This window comes from Mesoplodon densirostris, chromosome 5 (genome assembly GCF_025265405.1).
Source record: "Mesoplodon densirostris isolate mMesDen1 chromosome 5, mMesDen1 primary haplotype, whole genome shotgun sequence".
Taxonomy (NCBI): domain Eukaryota; kingdom Metazoa; phylum Chordata; class Mammalia; order Artiodactyla; family Ziphiidae; genus Mesoplodon; species Mesoplodon densirostris.
In genome coordinates this window covers 32485636-32504468 of record NC_082665.1, presented here as the reverse complement: position 1 = coordinate 32504468, position 18833 = coordinate 32485636, and the positions used below count along the sequence as shown (strand labels likewise).

General features: G+C 34.4%; 1 protein-coding gene across 1 annotated transcript in view; it reads left to right on the top strand.

Annotated features, from left to right (window-relative positions):
• ROBO1 (roundabout guidance receptor 1) overlaps positions 1 to 18833 on the top strand; it is a 412086-nt gene that overhangs the window by 324937 nt on the left and 68316 nt on the right. The window contains exons 10-16 of the mRNA XM_060098621.1: positions 4947 to 5152; positions 6663 to 6744; positions 6912 to 7080; positions 7167 to 7333; positions 13554 to 13675; positions 14383 to 14614; positions 15589 to 15710. Coding sequence (XP_059954604.1) covers positions 4947 to 5152; positions 6663 to 6744; positions 6912 to 7080; positions 7167 to 7333; positions 13554 to 13675; positions 14383 to 14614; positions 15589 to 15710 — 1100 coding nt within the window. The remainder of the gene's footprint in view (positions 1 to 4946; positions 5153 to 6662; positions 6745 to 6911; positions 7081 to 7166; positions 7334 to 13553; positions 13676 to 14382; positions 14615 to 15588; positions 15711 to 18833) is intronic.

Below are 18833 nucleotides of genomic sequence, written 5' to 3'. Positions count from 1 at the left end.
GAGATTTAAGGTGGTTTTGTGTTTGCTGTAGTGGTACTGTATTTTTAGTTTTGTTTTCTTTATTTTGGAGTCCATCAATATTGTACAAACAACTTACAACTATGGACTCATTCTTCATAGGTAAACTGTACTTATTGTGAGTGCTGATAATATCAGTTTTTACATATTACCAAATCAAGTCAAGAGAAGAGGTAATAGGCAGAGTATTTTCTGGAAACTATTTGACTTTAGTTTCTCGACTTTCTTTCTTTACTGTTTGCAAACAGAACAAAGGCAAAGGCAGAATAAAACATGAGACACAGAATATGGTAGAGTAGCAGTTGTCTTTGAAATGTTGTTTTTCTGTAGCTGAGGCCTACCCCAAATCCCGTTTGACACAGGAACATAGAAATTCATATAACCTATTTAATTGAAAATGTTTCGTATCTTAATTACTAGAAAGTAAGAAGTAGTTAGTGATGATTAAACGATGTATAAAATCTAAAATCACTTGCATTAATCTCTCAAAAGTTATTGATATACAGTGGAAAGAGCATTAACTTTATAATTACTAGCTATTTACCAATGACTAACTCTTTGATTTGGACGAGTCACATGAACTTTCAATGTTTCAGCTCCCTAATTGCTGAAATGAGGTAACAGTTTACAGCCTAACTCATAGGTGTTTGAGATATGTTTACAAACTGATGGCAATTGTGATATATGACTCTGATGTTTGCTGGTTTTTAGATGTGAATTTTACATACTTAAACCAGTCAGGGTGTGTATGTTATTCTGTATTCTTTTTCACTTAAAATTATTTTATGAATATTTTTATATGTATTAACATAGACTTTATGATTATTATTCTTGAGGTGACAAAAAATATTACTTCTGATGAAATACCCTCATTTTTTAGGGTCTTTAAATCTTTCATTGAACATGTGGAAAACTAGGTAAACTTTTTTAAACCCTGCTCTAACAGGGTTATATCATCTGTTACACTCATATCTGTACCACTACCACCACCATCACCACTATACTGATACTTATAATAAGAAATTATTTTTTTATTGGAGTATAATTGCTTTACAATGTTTTGTTAGTTTCTGCTGTACAATGCAGTCAATCAGCAATATGTATACCTATACCCCCTCCCTCTTGGACCTCCCTCCCACCCCTCCCATCCCACCCATCTAGGTCATCACAGAGCACCATGCTGAGCTTCCTGTGCTTTATAGCATGTTCCCACTAGCTATCTGTTTTACGCATGGTAGTGTATACATGTCAATCCTAATCTCCCAATTCGTCCCACCCTCCCCTTCCCCCACTGTGTCCACATGTCCATTCTCTACATCTACATCTCTATTCCTGCCCTGCAAATAGGTTCATCTGTACCATTCTTCTAGATCCCACATATATGCATTGATAGACAATATTTGTTTTTATCTTTCTAGCTTACTTCACTCTGTATGACAGACTGTAGGTCCATCCACATATCTACAAATGACCCAATTTCGTTCCTTTTTATGGCTGAGTAATATTCTATTGTATATATATACCACGTCTTCTTTATCCATTCATCTGTCGTTGGACACCTAGGTTGTTTCCATGCCCTGGCTTTTGCAAAGTTTATTCAATGCCTCCTTTGTGCCAGGCATTATGCTAAGAACTTTAAACAGTCCAATAATTTCAAGTCTGACTTCTTATTTTACAGATGAGGAAACTGAGGCAGAGAATGGTGAGAAGATATACCCAGATCCTTCAGATACTAACTAGCAGAACTGAGATTTAAAACAAAAGTTTGACACTACCAAATGTAAAATGGATAGCTGGTGGGAAACAGCTGCATGGCACAGGGAGATCAGCTCGATGCTTTGTGTCCACCTAGAGGGGTGGGATAGGGAAAGTGGGAGGGGGGAAACGCAGGAGGGAGGAGATATAGGGATATATGTATATGTATAGCTGATTCACTTTGTTATACAGGAGAAACTAACACCATTGTGAAGCAATTATACTCCAAGAAAGATGTTAAAAATAAAACAGAAAAACAAAAACAAAAGTTTGCACTGTCCAGTATGGTAGGCACTTGCCACATGAGGCTATTTAAATTTGAATCAAAATTACTTAAAATTAAATAAAGCTACACATCTAGTTCCTCAATCACACCAGCCACACTCAGGTGCTCAGTAGCCACTTGAAGCTCTTGGCTTCTGTATTGGAGAGCACAAATATGGAACATTTTCTTTTTACAGCTCTACGTCCTTCTGACTACAAAGTCCATGCACTTACTTTCTTTAAATCATATTTCTGTGTCTTACACATCCTATTTTATTACCTGATCATTAATTTTAATAATCCAAATGTGAGATATTAGACTCTTTTTGAAGTTTTTCTCATAAATCCTAAACTTAGTGTTGACTGCTAAATGTACTATGCATTTTAATTTGGGTAACTTTGAACATTTCATCAGTATTTTATTCTAATCTGTGCCAACACCAAAATGTTTCATTGTCTTTACCTAAAAACATAAAATTGTTTTAATGAAGTTTTTTACCTCTGATTTACATATTATTATTTTATAGAAAAGGATCAATTGTGATATCACAATTCATATAATTGTCTAGCTTTTTGCAATTAGCAAAGTACACGAATATTTATTATTCCATTTATATCTTCATAGCAATCCCCTGAGCTGGTTAGAACAAGTATTATTATACTCATGTTACAGGTAAAAAACCGAGACTTAGATAATTTAAGGAACTTGCCTAAAGACACATAACAGATGGTGTAGCCTGATAATCAACCCTGGTCCTCTTTTCTTGCTTTATTTTTGTAAACTACCCAGAGTTAACCAGGAAGAAATCAATAACAGAGAAACAACATCATTAAACTGGGTTAGGATAGGATAAGGAAGTGAGGATGAAGCTAAATATGATGCAAATATCAAAGAACTCTAAAGATATAGAAAGTTGAATAAATCCCCAGATATTGGATTGTTTCTAAATATAACAAGACTATGAATTGTAAACCACTCTGTTACTGGACTTTATTATAATCAGTTATAAAGAAACACTCTGTTACTAATTCAAGTAATATCTGGAAATAAATATTCGTTCATTCTTATAATCAAGGGAACACAGGTGGTAGAGTCTTATAAAAAACCCCAGTGCACTAAAACACTTAGCATTATTTTTTCATACTTGTCAGGAGGGGCCTCTAATTTGATTTTAGCCAAACTCAACAGATAATGTAGAAAAGATTAAACAATTCTAAGCAAAGGAATTATTGGCTTATATTTTTCATCCAGGGAGTATCTGAATCACTCCTGCCAAGTTTCAAACTCCAGCCTTCTAATACACCTCCACGGTATTAACAGATTTCACACCAGCAACCAAGGATGGAAGAGAGAATTGGAAGGGTGGAGTGAAAATGCACAGTTGCTGATTTCACTTTCTTGCTTTCTTGTTTTTCTCAGATTGAATGCCAAAAACTATTATTGCATGATAAATGAGGGACAAATTGAAGTGTGACTCCAACTTGTGAAAAATCTTTGGTGCATAAAACTTTGAACATGACACATCCAGCTTTGCAAATGGTTGCATCCAAAATTTAGTCACTCTGGCAACCAGTTTTGTTTAATCAGGCAATTTCTTAGAGCTGTCTTTTTTTTTTTTTTTTTTTTTTTTTGGCAGTACGCAGGCCTCTCACTGTTGTGGCCTCTCCTGTTGCGGAGCACAGGCTCCGGACGTGCAGGCTCAGCGGCCATGGCTCACGGGCCCAGCCGCTCTGTGGCATGTGGGATCTTCCCGGACCGGGGCATGAACCCGTGTCCCCTGCATCGGCAGGCGGACTCTCAACCACTGTGCCACCAGGGAAGCCCCTTAGAGTTGTCTTTTGAATATTTGTGACTTAAACTACTTTAAACTAATATTCAGAATTTTAAAGTTTAATAATGAAAAATGAACTTTATTTTTAATGTTTATTCATTTAAAAAACTATCTATGGAATTTCACATAAATTGCCTATGTCAGGAGATCAGAGCATCTCTCTAATGAAGGATTTATACTAGTTCCACTACAGTTGTTTTGGATTTTTCCCTAAAATTATGACTTTATTATCTCAGGTAAAGTTTTTAGGTTTTAGATTTTTTCATATAATAAGAGCAATTTTATTTATATGTTATAAAAATGTCTTCCATTGTTTCCTTCCATGGGACATTAAAACTGTTAAGGTGACAGATTTAATGGAAGTGCCTTCTCATTCCTATAATTCTGATATGGAAGTGTGTTATATCCTGGGTTAGGATATCCACTTCAATTATATTTTTGGATTAGCTTACCAAGAATATTTTTAGACAGTTTTCCAGTTTCTCTGAATTCACTATGTACTCTTTTAATAGAAAAAATTCCAAGATAAAAAGAGCTCAGTCATATTGATTGGTCAGTTATCAAAGTCCAAAGCACATTTTTGAATCCAAAATTGTCAAGCATGCTGGTATGATACCTTCATTCTTTCTGCTGGATTCAGGAAGATTATCAGGTTGGTTTTGGGTCATTTATGAAAATCTGTCTTATACATTTCCTTGGGGTAAATGGGTTTTTTGTTGTGTTTTGTGTTTTACGTATTTTAAAGTTTAAGAAGGACAGTATTCCATTTCTCTCCACTATACATTTCCTTCACCATCTGCAACCCTTATTTAGTCTCTGAACTCTTAGGTTATGTAGGTCCCTTGACAGTGCAGCAAGCCTAGTCAGTGGTTGGTCATTTGAAAAGAGTACATTGTGTCTCATTTTAATATTCTGAATCAGTGCATCATAGAAATGCATTCTGAATAATGTATGTCTCCTACTTTAATTACTTGTTTAATTAGTTTGTTTCAAAGCCTAGAGCAACTGCTGTTGTTCGGATGATTAGAAAATTGCTTCCAGTTGCAGAAATCTATTTCCTGTTGTTTGTTCTGGCAGTGATCGCAGACCGACCTCCCCCAGTCATTCGACAAGGTCCTGTGAATCAGACTGTAGCAGTGGATGGTACTTTAGTGCTCAGCTGTGTGGCCACAGGCAGTCCAGTGCCCACAATTCTGTGGAGAAAGGATGGAGTCCTTGTTTCAACCCAAGATTCTCGAATCAAACAGCTGGAGACTGGAGTACTACAGATCCGATATGCTAAGGTAACTTGAAATGACACCCTGGGTTTCCCATTTTGTTCCACTTTGTTTTTGCCTCCAGCAACTAGTGTTGAAGTCTCAAATTTTAGAATCAATGAAATGTTAATAACAGTATTAATATATTTTTAATTTGATGCATTATTCTTTCAGACATTTCACTATGTATATTAAAGATGATTTGACTCATAATTTAGCCCATGGCAAGTAGTTTAAGGTTTTATATGGAGGAGAAAAGGATGAGGATTTGTGGGAGATAAAAATACCTTCCAAGTGGTGATGTGATGCATTCATTCCATAAAGCATTTTTCAAAGATATTTTCCAGTACCATGTTATGTGCCGTGTACTTGAAGAGTTCTTTTATTGTGAATATTTGTTTCAGAATTTTGCAATTACAGAATACTCTGCATGCAAACAAAAACAATAAAGCAATGTACACATTGAATGTACATTTCAAATCAGAATATTAAATGATGAAAGCCTACAGGTTTGTGGGAACAATTTAGGGATTTACCTTCCCAGGGCATCACATCCCATACCTGTTCTTTCAGGACCGTGTTCTTTTGCTTTGATTTTTCTTTTCATTTTAGATCAAGATCAGACAAGCTCATGAGGCATATGAAAGAATAGCCTTGACAGCAATAAACATAAATTTCTATTGCTTTGTTGCCTATTGTGGGCGGCTTCTTTGGAGTTTTGGATCAACATAGCAGTTCATTTTATGTGCCACGAAAGTTAATATGTTGTACTTTCTTGTGACAATGATTGTGACTTTGTTATTACAATTGCCAGAGCAAGATGACAGCATTTTTGCTTTATCCAACATTATTTGGTGATAGAATTATTACCTTAGGCAGAGGTATATGGGTTCATTATGGTACTGATGATTTTAACGTTGAACATGTGACCTGTGTTTGTTTTCTGGCAGTCAGTCTTTCAAAGGAAGAGAGAGCATCATTCCAGCTGGAGTTTGACTTTATACTTACTAAACTGCCTTAAGTTACAGGTTAAAAAAATAAAATGAGAAAAAAGAGTGAATGCTTTAAGAAGAAATCATTTTGTGTCTATCCATTTTCTATAAATATTTGTTTATCTCTGATATCCATATGAGTGTATCTCACATAATATATGAAATAGCAAGAATAGTCACTGGCTAAATTTTATTAGCCCTATTATGGACTTATTAAATATAAAGCTATAAATTAGTAATAAAGATTAACCCTTTGAAATTAAAGTTATATACCTCATTGTTTACTGCACGACACAGAAAATGGTGATGTTAATGCACTTAAATATTATATTTTTATTATACAGTTAGAATAACATTTTTGTCTTCTGTCTTCATGAAATATTTTACTTCACATTCAATAAAAACAAATTAAGAGGAAGTTTCTGGTTAGTGCTTTTTAATGCAAGTTATCCATATTCATGGACCATATACAAAACTATAATTGCTTTTTCAGCCCAGTGAGCTCTTGATTGTTCCAAATATTTATTTTGCATCTGTCTTCTCAGCTGGGTGACACTGGTCGGTACACCTGCATTGCATCAACCCCCAGTGGTGAAGCAACATGGAGTGCTTACATTGAAGTCCAAGGTAAATTCAATAGTATTTTACCTTAAAATAAAGCTTGAAATGCAGTTGTTTACTCACTGGTGAAAAGATGAAGAGCATGTCTTGATGCTTGAGTAGGTGGATGGGTATGATATCTACCTTTATGTGCTTATCTGCATAAACATCTTTCATCTTTTTCTTCTTGTTAGAATTTGGAGTTCCAGTTCAGCCTCCAAGACCCACCGACCCAAATTTAATCCCTAGTGCCCCCTCAAAACCTGAAGTTACAGATGTCAGCCGAAATACAGTAACATTGTCATGGCAACCAAATTTGAATTCAGGTGCAACTCCAACATCTTACATTATAGAAGCCTTCAGGTAGAGTGAAGACTATGTTTCCTATTTGTTCTCTCTTTTGATTTACCATTAAATATGCATGTTCTAACTTGTGTATCTATCCTTAGCCATGCATCTGGCAGCAGCTGGCAGACTGTAGCAGAGAATGTGAAAACAGAAACATTTGCCATTAAAGGACTCAAACCTAATGCAATTTACCTTTTCCTTGTGAGGGCAGCAAATGCATATGGAATTAGTGATCCAAGCCAGATATCAGACCCAGTGAAAACACAAGGTAAATATTGATTTACTCAGCCTTGAGACATCTACTTATCTTTAGATGTTATAATTTTACAAGTAAATCATTTGTACTACATGCTAGGATTGTATATTTAACATAGATCTATTATCCAAGTTGCTCAATTAATTTTTAATACACAGTGCCTGCAAACTTTCTTATTTTCTGTACTAAGCACTCCAAGACAAGAGGAATAACAGAGAAATGTTTCTCATTTTATAAATCACAAATCCAATGAGCAAAAATATTATGTGAATATTTTTGTATTATTTTCAATTTTTAAATATGACTATATGTGGGTGTAAAATTTTAATCACATAATTGTATTTAAAATTAAGTAAATTTTATGTATGTTGAGATGAATACTCATGACCTCCTGGATGAGTTTTGAACATTGCAACCATAATCAAGTAATACTCTCTGGAAATTACACAAATGTAAGGTACAGTTGTAAGATGAACTTGGTCTTAACCCCTCTGTCCAGTCAACCTCCTCCAAAGCATCAAAAAAATAATAATTTAGGTCTGTATGTTGTTTCGCTTATCTTTCATTGCCAATTATGTGAACCATGATATATTAAACTTTTAAATGGAAATCATGTATATTTTCATCAAAGCTGGGTTAAAGAAACAGATAAAAGGAAAAATGAACATGTTGAAGCTGCTTCTAAAAACATTTGAAATTGGGAATTTTTTCACTTGGACCACATTCTGGATACACTGCTTTTTATTGTCTTTCATGAATAGGAATTATTTTTAGCTTTCAACAGATTATTATCTCCTACCCACCGTCTTGCTCCTCCTGTTATTTTAACGTTTTAATAGTAGTAAAATTTATATATTAAAAAAAGATGAATTTGAATCAACCTTTACCTTTTTTTGAACATATTGTCATCACAATTAAAATATACTTTATTAATATAAGATTAATAAAGAAAGGTAATTCTAGATGGTAGGAATTAGAAATATAAAATTCTTTTCTCAAAAAGAGGAATACATAATATACAGAGGAATCATAATATCTCTATCTTAATTCATATATTTCCAAAGGAAAAATGGAAACTGAGTTACAGTGACAGAAACAAATTGCACACAAAAGTACTGAAAGATTTAAATTACTTTTTCCTGGTTTGGGAGAAGATCTGCCAGCCACATTGCATGTTTTGTCTTCTCCAGTGAGTATATAAGCAATCTTTGGGGAAGGACTTTTTGTTTCAGAATTCACTGAGAGAGCGAACTGAGTTGTAGAACATGCCCATGTCTGTTTCTTGCTGTGTAAAATCAACACACCCAAATGCATATATTTGCTATTATGAGTCACTTCACCAGTAGCTTTAATATTCTTGGAGCCTGCCTTAAGGCAGTTTGAGGTTTTCAATATTAGATACGCATTTGTAAAGAATGCAGAAACTATGACAGCTGTAAAGTGAACTTAAACTTTTGTCCCAGTACAGTGGTCTCTACCCAGTAGACCTTAGGAAAAGTTTTTCATTAACTGCAGTTCTGTCATATACTCATATAAATGGTTTTGTAAAATATACCCTCAACTCTTAAGCGAGAAAGGTAGTCAACATTTTATCTGTGAGTTAATTTAAGTTTTTTTAAATTTTTAATCAACTTACCTTTATACATGATAGCTAGTAGAACAATGTAAAGGAAATAAACCCATGTCAACTGGAAAACTGGAAACATGGTGAAACAGGCACACAATTTTGAAATCAAAGAATTTTTCATCTCAGCTCTTCAACCTACTAGCAAGTTAGTATGTTCCCTGAGCATCAGTTCCCTCATCTATATAATGGGGCTAAAAATCCCTACTCCACAAGATTGGACAAGGATTAAATTAGCCAATTTATGAATATACAGGACTCATATTTCTTTTATATTGTATGCCATAAGACTGTCATTGGACTTGTATTTCTTTCACTGTTTGGACTTGTGAAAACAGAGGAAGTTCTTAAAATTTGAGAAACAGAGCCAGTGTGCTGAATGAGAAAACCAGAATTAAATGCATCTCGACAGTCTGGAATGATGGGCCAGCACTGACAAGATTAAAATTAATGGAGCAAATGTAAAAGTCTGGTACTTGAACTTAGGTTTAAAAAATTAGCTGTAGAAGAATAGGCTGAGGATACTGGGCTTAAAAAGAGAGTACATGTGAGTGTGTGTCAGGTGTGTCAGGATGACTTCAGTGTTGGAAGTCAATTAGCACATCTATCTGAGCCAATGGAGTGAGTAGTTGTTGAAGAAACAAATCTAGTCTTAGCAGAATTATATGCAGATCAAAATCTGAACTGGTCAGATCACGAAGGGAGTAATGTGTCCTATTTTGAGCACTACATTTTCAGGTAGACTTTTAAGAGGAAGACAGTGAGGATGCTTGGTGAGACTGCACTAAAGGCTGAAAACCACATCATTGGAAAAGAAATCCAAAGACTTGGCACATTTAACCCCCAAAATAACAACGTTAGACTAGGCTTGACTTTTTTTTTTCCTTAATATTTTAAGAGTAAGATATGCTTATTCTAACTCCAGGCACCAAAATAAGCCAATGAGTGGAAGTTACCATTGAGGCAGATTTCATTGTCTAGTTCTTAGACTGCTTTTGAGACACACCAAAGCCGAGCTGAGTCAGGCCATAGCAGGAGCCTGGGGAAGAACCTGGGAAAATCCAGTTGAAGAGTACAGAACATGTAAGCAGTTAGGAGAAGAGCCAGGGGTAGAGGGAATTCAGGAAAGACTTGTTGGAAGTTGATTCACAAAGGAGCAGGCATAATTTCTTTAATTACTTCTGCAGCATGGCTGCAAAAAAAGTCTTCCCCAAGTGGACATTTCTATGAATGAGCTGGGTTTTAAAGTTGCACAGATCCAGAGCACGGTTTCCTGTTCAGGAGTCAGGTAGACCTAGGTTGCAGTTGGAGTTGGAGCCCTGTCCCAGTGTAATCAAGATGTGCTTTCCCAAATACAAGATTTGATAGTGCAAGGAAGATGACATGAGCACCTAGCAAGTGGGGGTGGGCTGGGGGGCAGATATTGCTGAGATGGGGGTAGTTGTTGCCACTGTTACTACTATTCTTTATCCATGTTCTGTCCACACAGCATTTTTGAGCCCTATCTTTTAAAGAATATGCACACAGACATAGAATGTACAGAATATGTGTATACTATAGATAATAAGAGACCAGTTATTGTCAATAATGAAGGGGGGCCTGGGTAATCCCCCCCCCAGAGATTATGTATAGGGAGGCTCCAATACTGGGGAAATAGTGGGAGTAGAATCATATCTGAGATTTCCTCCAAGTTTAATTCTGAATGTTGGGAAGACCTTTTACATTATAATACATTTCTTTCGGGAGGAGAAGGAAAGCAAGAATAATAAAGGGACCAATTAATACATGTCTCAATATTACACTATTAGACATTACTTTCCATTTTTCTTTCCGATGAGGAATTTTCCAAAATAATATTCTATTGCCAAAATGGTTACACTAGGGATTTTTCCTAGATTTCATGAAGGGATTAACTGGCATGTTACCTCAACCAGAGAAATTAGAGATTGCCATGCAAATTATAGCAGTTACCTTTTAAAATGATTACTAAGACACTTCCTAAAAGGTAGACGATTCCCTGAGGATGGCAGTTCACATGTGAGAGAACATGTTTAGAAGCTAATATAATATGTTTGATATGTGTGTGTGTTCCATACAGTAATTCACTTTAACTCAACTAATGTTTATTAACATATTCTATATGTATGGCACTGTGCTAGGTGTTCTAGGTTCATAAAAATTGACCCAATCCCTACCTTCCAGAAAAAGATTTTATATACCTTAAAAAATGTAGTTCTCACAAAAATCCTCTCCTCAGAAGTAGCTTCCATTGATATTGCCATTTGACAGATGAGGTAACTGAAAAATAGTGAGGTTAAGAAATCTTCCCAATATTACATGGCTGTCGAGTTGCTAAGTTGGGGAGTTGCCAAATCTGTCTTATTCCAAGAACTCCACTCTTGCCCTAGAGATAGATGGTAGCTAAAGTTGTAGGAGTAATGGAGACCAGTAGAGAAGTAAATCTTCCTGAGATGGAAAAGTTACAATCAAGTGCTTTCTGTCTCTAGTCTGTGATGATAGGTAGCCTGAAGGCCAATATGAGCCACAGTTATTCCAAAGGTATGATAAACTATGAGAAGCCAAAACTATCTCAGGTTTTCTCATTTTGCTTATTTATAAGTTTATAAATCAAGGTTATTACATCTAAGGGTTTTGAATAGCACTCTTGTTCTGTCTTGTCTTTCATTTGCCTGCCTTCCATGGACTTCATCAAACATACTTACCAACCTCATTTTTTAAAATTTTTATTGGAGTATAGCTGACTTACACTGTTGTGTTAGTTTCAGGTGTACAGCAAAGTGAATCAGTTATATATACATATGCATATATCCACTCTTTTTTAGATTCTTTTCCCATATAGCGGACCTCTTTTTTTTTTTTTTTTTTGGCTACGTCATGAGGCATGTGGGAATCTTAGTTCCCAGCCAGGGATAGAACCCTTACCCCCTGCAATGGAAGCTCAGAGTCTTTTTTTTTTTTTCAAATCTGTTCTCTCTTTCTATGAGTTTGTTTGTTTGCTTGTTTGTTTTTGAAGTATAATTGACCTACAACACTGTGTTAGTTCCTGTTACATAACATAGTCATTCGATATTTCTATACATTTCAAAGTGATCCACCACAGTGTCTAGTTACCATATGTCAACATGCAAAGACAATACATAGTTATTGACTACATACCCCACCCTGTGCATTTCATACCTGTGAGTCATTTATTTTGCAACTGGAAGTTTGCAAAGAGGTATAAACTTCCAGTTGGCTTGCATTCTTAACCAAGAAACTTAGATCCCATGAATAACGTGGTCTCGGGTAGTGAAAAGAGCATGCATGATTTGTGTCCAAAGGCCTGGCTTTTACTGCCTGCTCATGGATGCTGTGGCCTTGGAGCAGGTGTTCAGTCTTTCTGTAGCCAAGTTCCCTTCCTTGAACACTGGCAGCATGGAGTCTTAACCATTGGACCACCAGGGAAGTCCCCAACCACATTTTTAATATTCATGTTTTTGTTTTCTATCCAACCTCAGTTCTTTAAAAATATTTAATCATTCATAAAAGTAAAATTCTTATTTCTGTTGCTTATGCGATGGAAAGTAATCCAGAATATATGTGCCAAGATACAGTACTTTGAGAAGGAGAATTCTGGATATTAAAAAAATCTTAATTTTCTTCTCTTGTTCATCCTGTGTTCCCTTTTACTACTGTAAACAAAGCAAAGCATCTGTATTTAGAAAATCTTTAGAAACAGTCAATTTTTATCAAATACAGACTTTTTAGTAAGTTTAACAAAACACTTTCTTGTTGGGAAAAAATCTCAACATAAATGAACACTAGTAGCAGTTTAATCCTTGCTATGTTCTTGGTCTCCTTTCCAAAAATGTTGGTGTTCTTGAGATTTAGAACTCTTTATTGAACATTTTTCACAGTGATACAAGAACTAAACTAAACCAAACCATCAACTAAATAGATGTTAAGTACTCTTTTCTCATCAGATTTGTTTTGTTCTGTTTTATTCTGTCTTATCCTATCCTATCCTATCCTATTCTGTGGGTGGTTCCCGTATCCTCCATCATAACCATTAACTTATCATATATCTTATTTGGGAAGCTATCCAGGTTCATCTTATAAGGTGAGGATGTCTTTTTGTGCTTGCTTTTCACTTATGTGTTTCCATTCTCTCTATTACTCATCTGCTGTGCTGCAAATCCTGGCTCTTTTCTTTCTGGCATAGTTAGGATCAGTACAGAAGGTTATGTAACAAACTCAGAGGAGATTGCATAGATTCCTCATCCTTGGCAAGAAGTGATCATTACATGATAGGAGGAGTCCTCAAACACTGTTGTTTGCCGTTGTTATCTTTGCCTCTTGTTCTTTATTGCTGTCTCCATGCCCTCTGCTTGTTGTCTCTCTCTCTAGATGTCCTATCCTCCTGATTCTAGTAAAAAGGTTAAGTTGTTCCTATTTTATTCTGTATCACAGGTTGGAATTATCCTTCACAGTTGGAATGATTCTTCTTTTCTGAGATTTTCTGTGAATGAAAGGATTGTTTCCCCCATGCTTTCATTCAAGTCAGTTGCATTGTCTAGGATCTGACACAGTCTCCTTGGATTGTTGCAGATGTTCCCCCAACAAGTCAGGGGGTGGATCACAAGCAGGTCCAGCGAGAACTGGGAGATGTTGTACTGCATCTCCACAACCCCACGGTCCTTTCTTCCTCTTCGGTCGAAGTGCACTGGACAGTGAGTCGTTGTTGCTGCCGTAATATTTGATCTCAGTTTTAATAAGCAGATGACTTTGGAAGATCATTACATGAAAAAAATATATGTATATATAGAGAGATGCAACAGATAGTTAAATTATATATATATCTGTTGCTTACCTCTCTACCAATGATAACTTTATAATGTAAGCATGGTTTATTATGGTAGCTGTGAAATGGCTTTAAACAGACAAAAATTTCATCTTGTGTGTATTTTATATTATGCTGCAGTAATGAACTTTACTAGTCTCAGACGAAACAAGTTATATATTCATAGTACTATAATGATAGGATCATTAGCATATGAATTTTTTAAACTGAAAAGTATTTCTGAATAATACTAAGTAGTCTTTTAAAATTAGGAAGTGGAAAAATACATTTTATTTCCTCATCCCCTTGACACTCTGACTTACCTCTAGATATCTGTTGTGGAAGTGCCATGATGCCTCACATTTCTGTATGAAGCATATAAATTCATATCTAATATTATACATGAAAGCTGAAAAAGCGGACATATTACAAAAGATAGTGATTTGTTTTTAGTATTCTACTTTATGTAAACTAGAAAACTGTGGAATGAAGTCAGATAGAATTTTTTTTGCATTGTGTCACATTTAATTTTCATAATTTTCTAAAAAGTCAATAAAAGGACATGAATTGTTGCATTTTTATTTGTCATTTTAATAGGTGGACCAACAGTCTCAGTATATTCAAGGATACAAAATTCTTTATCGCCCATTTGGAGCCAGCCATGGTGAATCGGAGTGGTTAGTTTTTGAAGTGAGGACTCCAACCAAAAATAGCGTGGTTATCCCTGATCTCAAAAAAGGAGTCAACTATGAAATTAAGGCTCGTCCTTTTTTTAATGAATTTCAAGGAGCAGATAGTGAAATTAAATTTGCCAAAACCCTAGAAGAAGGCAAGTATAACGAAACGTGCGGTTACTATGCATTGCAATACTTTTGTTAGGCTTTTATTAACTTAATGGAAAAATATTAATGACATTAAGTCGTAATATTAGTACATTAATTATTAACTGTTTTGATAGTGACCATTGTATTTTGTTAATAGGATTTATGTAATTAGAACTACTAAAAACCAAAATTCTGTTATAGTCGATTTGCTTTAGTAGTGGCCTATCTAAAAATGTGTGAATGTATACATTGTATTACTTAATGACATATTGGATATATTTAATTATTCAGAACTAAAATTCACATTTAAAGATGGGATTATCCTTAATTTGCTTGTCTTTCCATTAATTATTTTTCATTCATTTATCAAATGTTATTTTAAGTGATGATCTGTAAATAAGGTGAGTAATGTTTTGGTTTGCCTGGGACCATCTGGGCTTAGCATTTTATGCCTCATGTCCCTGGAAACCCCTCAGCTCTAGACAAACCAGTATGTTTGGACACTCTATAACTAGAGATTAAAAATTAGTATTTATGTAAAGGTTAAAGGTTACATGTCACAAGTGTACTCTTTAAAAATAACCAGAATTTTTCCTAAAATGTCTTTGTTACTTTGATTACAATAAATCATAGGATACAGTTAATAACATGGATGGTTAGTATTTATCTTTATACTTTTGAACATTTTTAGGGAGAACATGGGACTAAAGTTACAGGGTAGGAGAAAGAGGAATTTTCCTGGGATGTTTTTTGGAGATAATCTATATAACTTTGGTTATGGAAAACTCACAGTAACAATAGGTTAGTGATATCGAGGAAAAACAAATAGTTTGGGACTATTCAAATTGGATGAGATACATCTTTAAAACATATACATATATGGATATAAATTTTATGTTTTTGTTTAAATGTTAAATGCCTGCTTTCAGTGTTCTCTAATGTGCTCATAATATATCTACTTTTTAAAACAATTTCATAGCACCCAGTGCCCCACCCCAAAGTGTAACTGTATCAAAGCATGATGGAAATGGAACTGCAATTCTTGTCAGTTGGCAGCCACCTCCTGAAGATACTCAGAATGGAATGGTCCAAGAGTATAAGGTAAATACATATATAGCAATTTACTGATGGACACTGCTCTCCCCTGCAGAGAAAAAAAAAAAAAAAGCAAGCTTGGTTAAATTGTTCATGGATATTTGGCGCCATCTGCTGGTCCACACAGCAGCATGTAAAACTATTTTTAAAATACTTTCCTGTTTTTTCAATAATTGTGGAATAATTTTTTCTTAAGCCATTTGAAAAAAAGAATTTAAAAGAGAGAATTTACCTGGTCACAGTACATATAGGTACATATAATTTCACATAGACAACAAACGTAAAGGCTATAAAAGAATCTCTTTTTTTCCCCTTAAAAAATAGCCTAAGTACATTTTGCAGAATTAGTTTGCCCCATGGAATTGTATCAGATATGGTTTGATTTCTTTCTTTTAACATGTTTGGAATTTTGTAACATTGGAGCTAAGTTGGAAAAATTATTTTATTGTGCCTGATAATTATTTTATAAACCTTGTTTTCATCTCTAAACAAAATTTTATGTCGCAGAGGAAATTCAATTATAAACTTCTGTATATATTTAAATGAATTTTTTAAACATATGATGTATTGTCAAGTAATGTAATCCAGTGATCCTGAATAATTATTTTTACCTGTGAAGTTATCAGTTCTAATCATTGAATTTAGAGAGGCTTACATAGATTCATCTCCAGCAAATATTTCAAGCATGCCAAGGTACAATAAAATTTAAGGACATGAGATTTATCCTGTTAATGAATATACATTAAAGCACAGTTTTAATGAGCTATGATAAATGAATAAACGATAGATTGAATTAGGGAAATCTCAATAGAGAGTAAATTTTATGTGTATTTTTTCAACACTTATGTAAACACACTACATACTAGACTTTTAACTGAAAAACATGTATTTCTATAGACACTGCCTTATATGTCCACTATACCTCAGTATTTTTCTAGTTACTAGCTAAATTATGATACTTATTAAATTATCTCATATATGTAAAAATTTATATGTTTATTGACATGCAACTGATGCTAAGAAAGTAAACACATTTACCTTCTACAGGTAGTTACATGCAAACATCAGAATCACTTATGGAATCATTTTCCAAATATAGGTGCCTGGCCACCATTCTCAGAGATTCTGATTCAGTAAGTCTAATAAGGCCCTTGCATATATACTTTGGTAGATCTTTCCAGGTGATTCTGTTGTGCACTTTTGGATAAAACCCAAATAAAGACCATAAATGTACTTTTGAGTACCAAATTAATTTGTACAATGACCAAATATACTGAGCTCAATTTTAGGTATAACAGTTTATTTTAAAATGATTTTTAAAAACAAACTAAAAACCTCTGTATGACAGTTGCATGTACTTTAAAAGGGCAATATATTTTTAAAGTATTTAAAATACTGCAATAAATGTGCTGTGGATATTTTAGGGTATTTCAGATAGATCTTCTACTGTAATTGAGTCATTAAAAGGTAAGAGTCTCTTGAGAATGGACCTGAGGATATGGGGAGGGGGAAGGGTAAGCTGTGACAAAGTGAAAGAGAGGCATGGACATATATACACTACCAAACGTAAGGTAGATAGTGGGAAGCAGCCGCAGAGCACAGGGAGATCAGCTCGGTGCTTTGTGACCGCCTGGAGGGGTGGAATGGGGAGGGTGGGAGGGAGGGAGATGCATGAGGGAAGGGATGTGGGAACAGATGTATATGTATGACTGATTCACTTTGTTATAAAGCAGAAACTAATAAAAATAAATAAATAAATAAATAAATAAATAAATAAATAAATAAATAAATAAATAAATAAATAATTTAAAAAAGGTAAGAGTCTCTACACTTTCAAGTGCCTTCTCATGAGTTTCAAGGTTATTTCAAGACTGGGAAGTGATGGGGTGCTATGGTTCAGTCCAGAAAAATAAACCGTCATAGAGATTTTTAAGCATATAAAATGCGGCGATGTCTCAGCTCTTAAGCAAAATTGTGTAATGTAGGCATTTTCCCCTAAGAGTCAAAACTCATTTCTCTTCTAAAGAAATGTGAAAGGGTGGATTTCACTTAACTTCATGGTCAATTTAAAATAATAAAATGCCTTTCACAACCTGATTGACTGGTACAAAATCAGTTTGTGGGTTTGGTTCAGCTGTGTAATATAATTGAGGGGGAAAAAAATCACAAAGGACTCGTTATTTCCAAATGGTCAGACCCTGGTATAGAGTCTGACCATTTGTTGGTATTATGCATTGAAATTATATTAAAATAATATTAACTTTCAAAGAAAAAAATTAAAGGCTCTTGCCCATGTGATAGAGGACACTGACACTCTTAGATTCATCTTAAATCCCATTTCCTGTTACAGTTTAGACAATAGGCTACTTGAAAGTAATCCTACATTTTGCTTAAGGACATCATAAAGAACATAGAGCATGTTTTACTACTCCATGGATCATTTTCTTATAGAAACTGAATCCAAATACTGTCATGCATCATATTCAAGCTCTATAACATTGCAAAAGATCACTCTAATAATTAAATAATCCTTCAGTGAAATTTAAATTAAGGATTATAACATAGTTCAGAAATCTTAATTTCCTGAGAATAATTTCCTACCACAAATATCAAAGTTAATGAGACATACAATAATTTTCTTATTAGGAGAATATTTTTCTTTTAAATCAAATATGTATTGTTATTCTTTGTGATCTTATATATGTTATTAAAGGCTAATTAATATTACTGTAAATACAAGATCAGAGTGCTATTTTTCTTTCATTGATAATAGTTCAACCTACCATAGGTGGAATAAATCCTAGGATGATCCTTACTCATTATGTTCAGTTTTATTTTTAAAAACCATGTTTATGCCAAGATACTTTAGATTATTCAGAAGCTCTCTCTTTTTAAATCAACTGTTTCTCGGTTTTGACATGAAAGGTGATCGGACTGTGACAGCACCAGGTAATTTTATCTAGAGAACTGTTGAAGTAAAGTATTAGACACAGAGTTTCCTACTCGCTTTTGTTTTGTGATATCCTGTCAGCTAGTATTATGCAAGTCCATAGTAGGAATGCAAATACTGAATGATAATAGGTAAGTTATTGTTCTTTATCTAGATGTATACAGCTTTTTGCAAGTTCC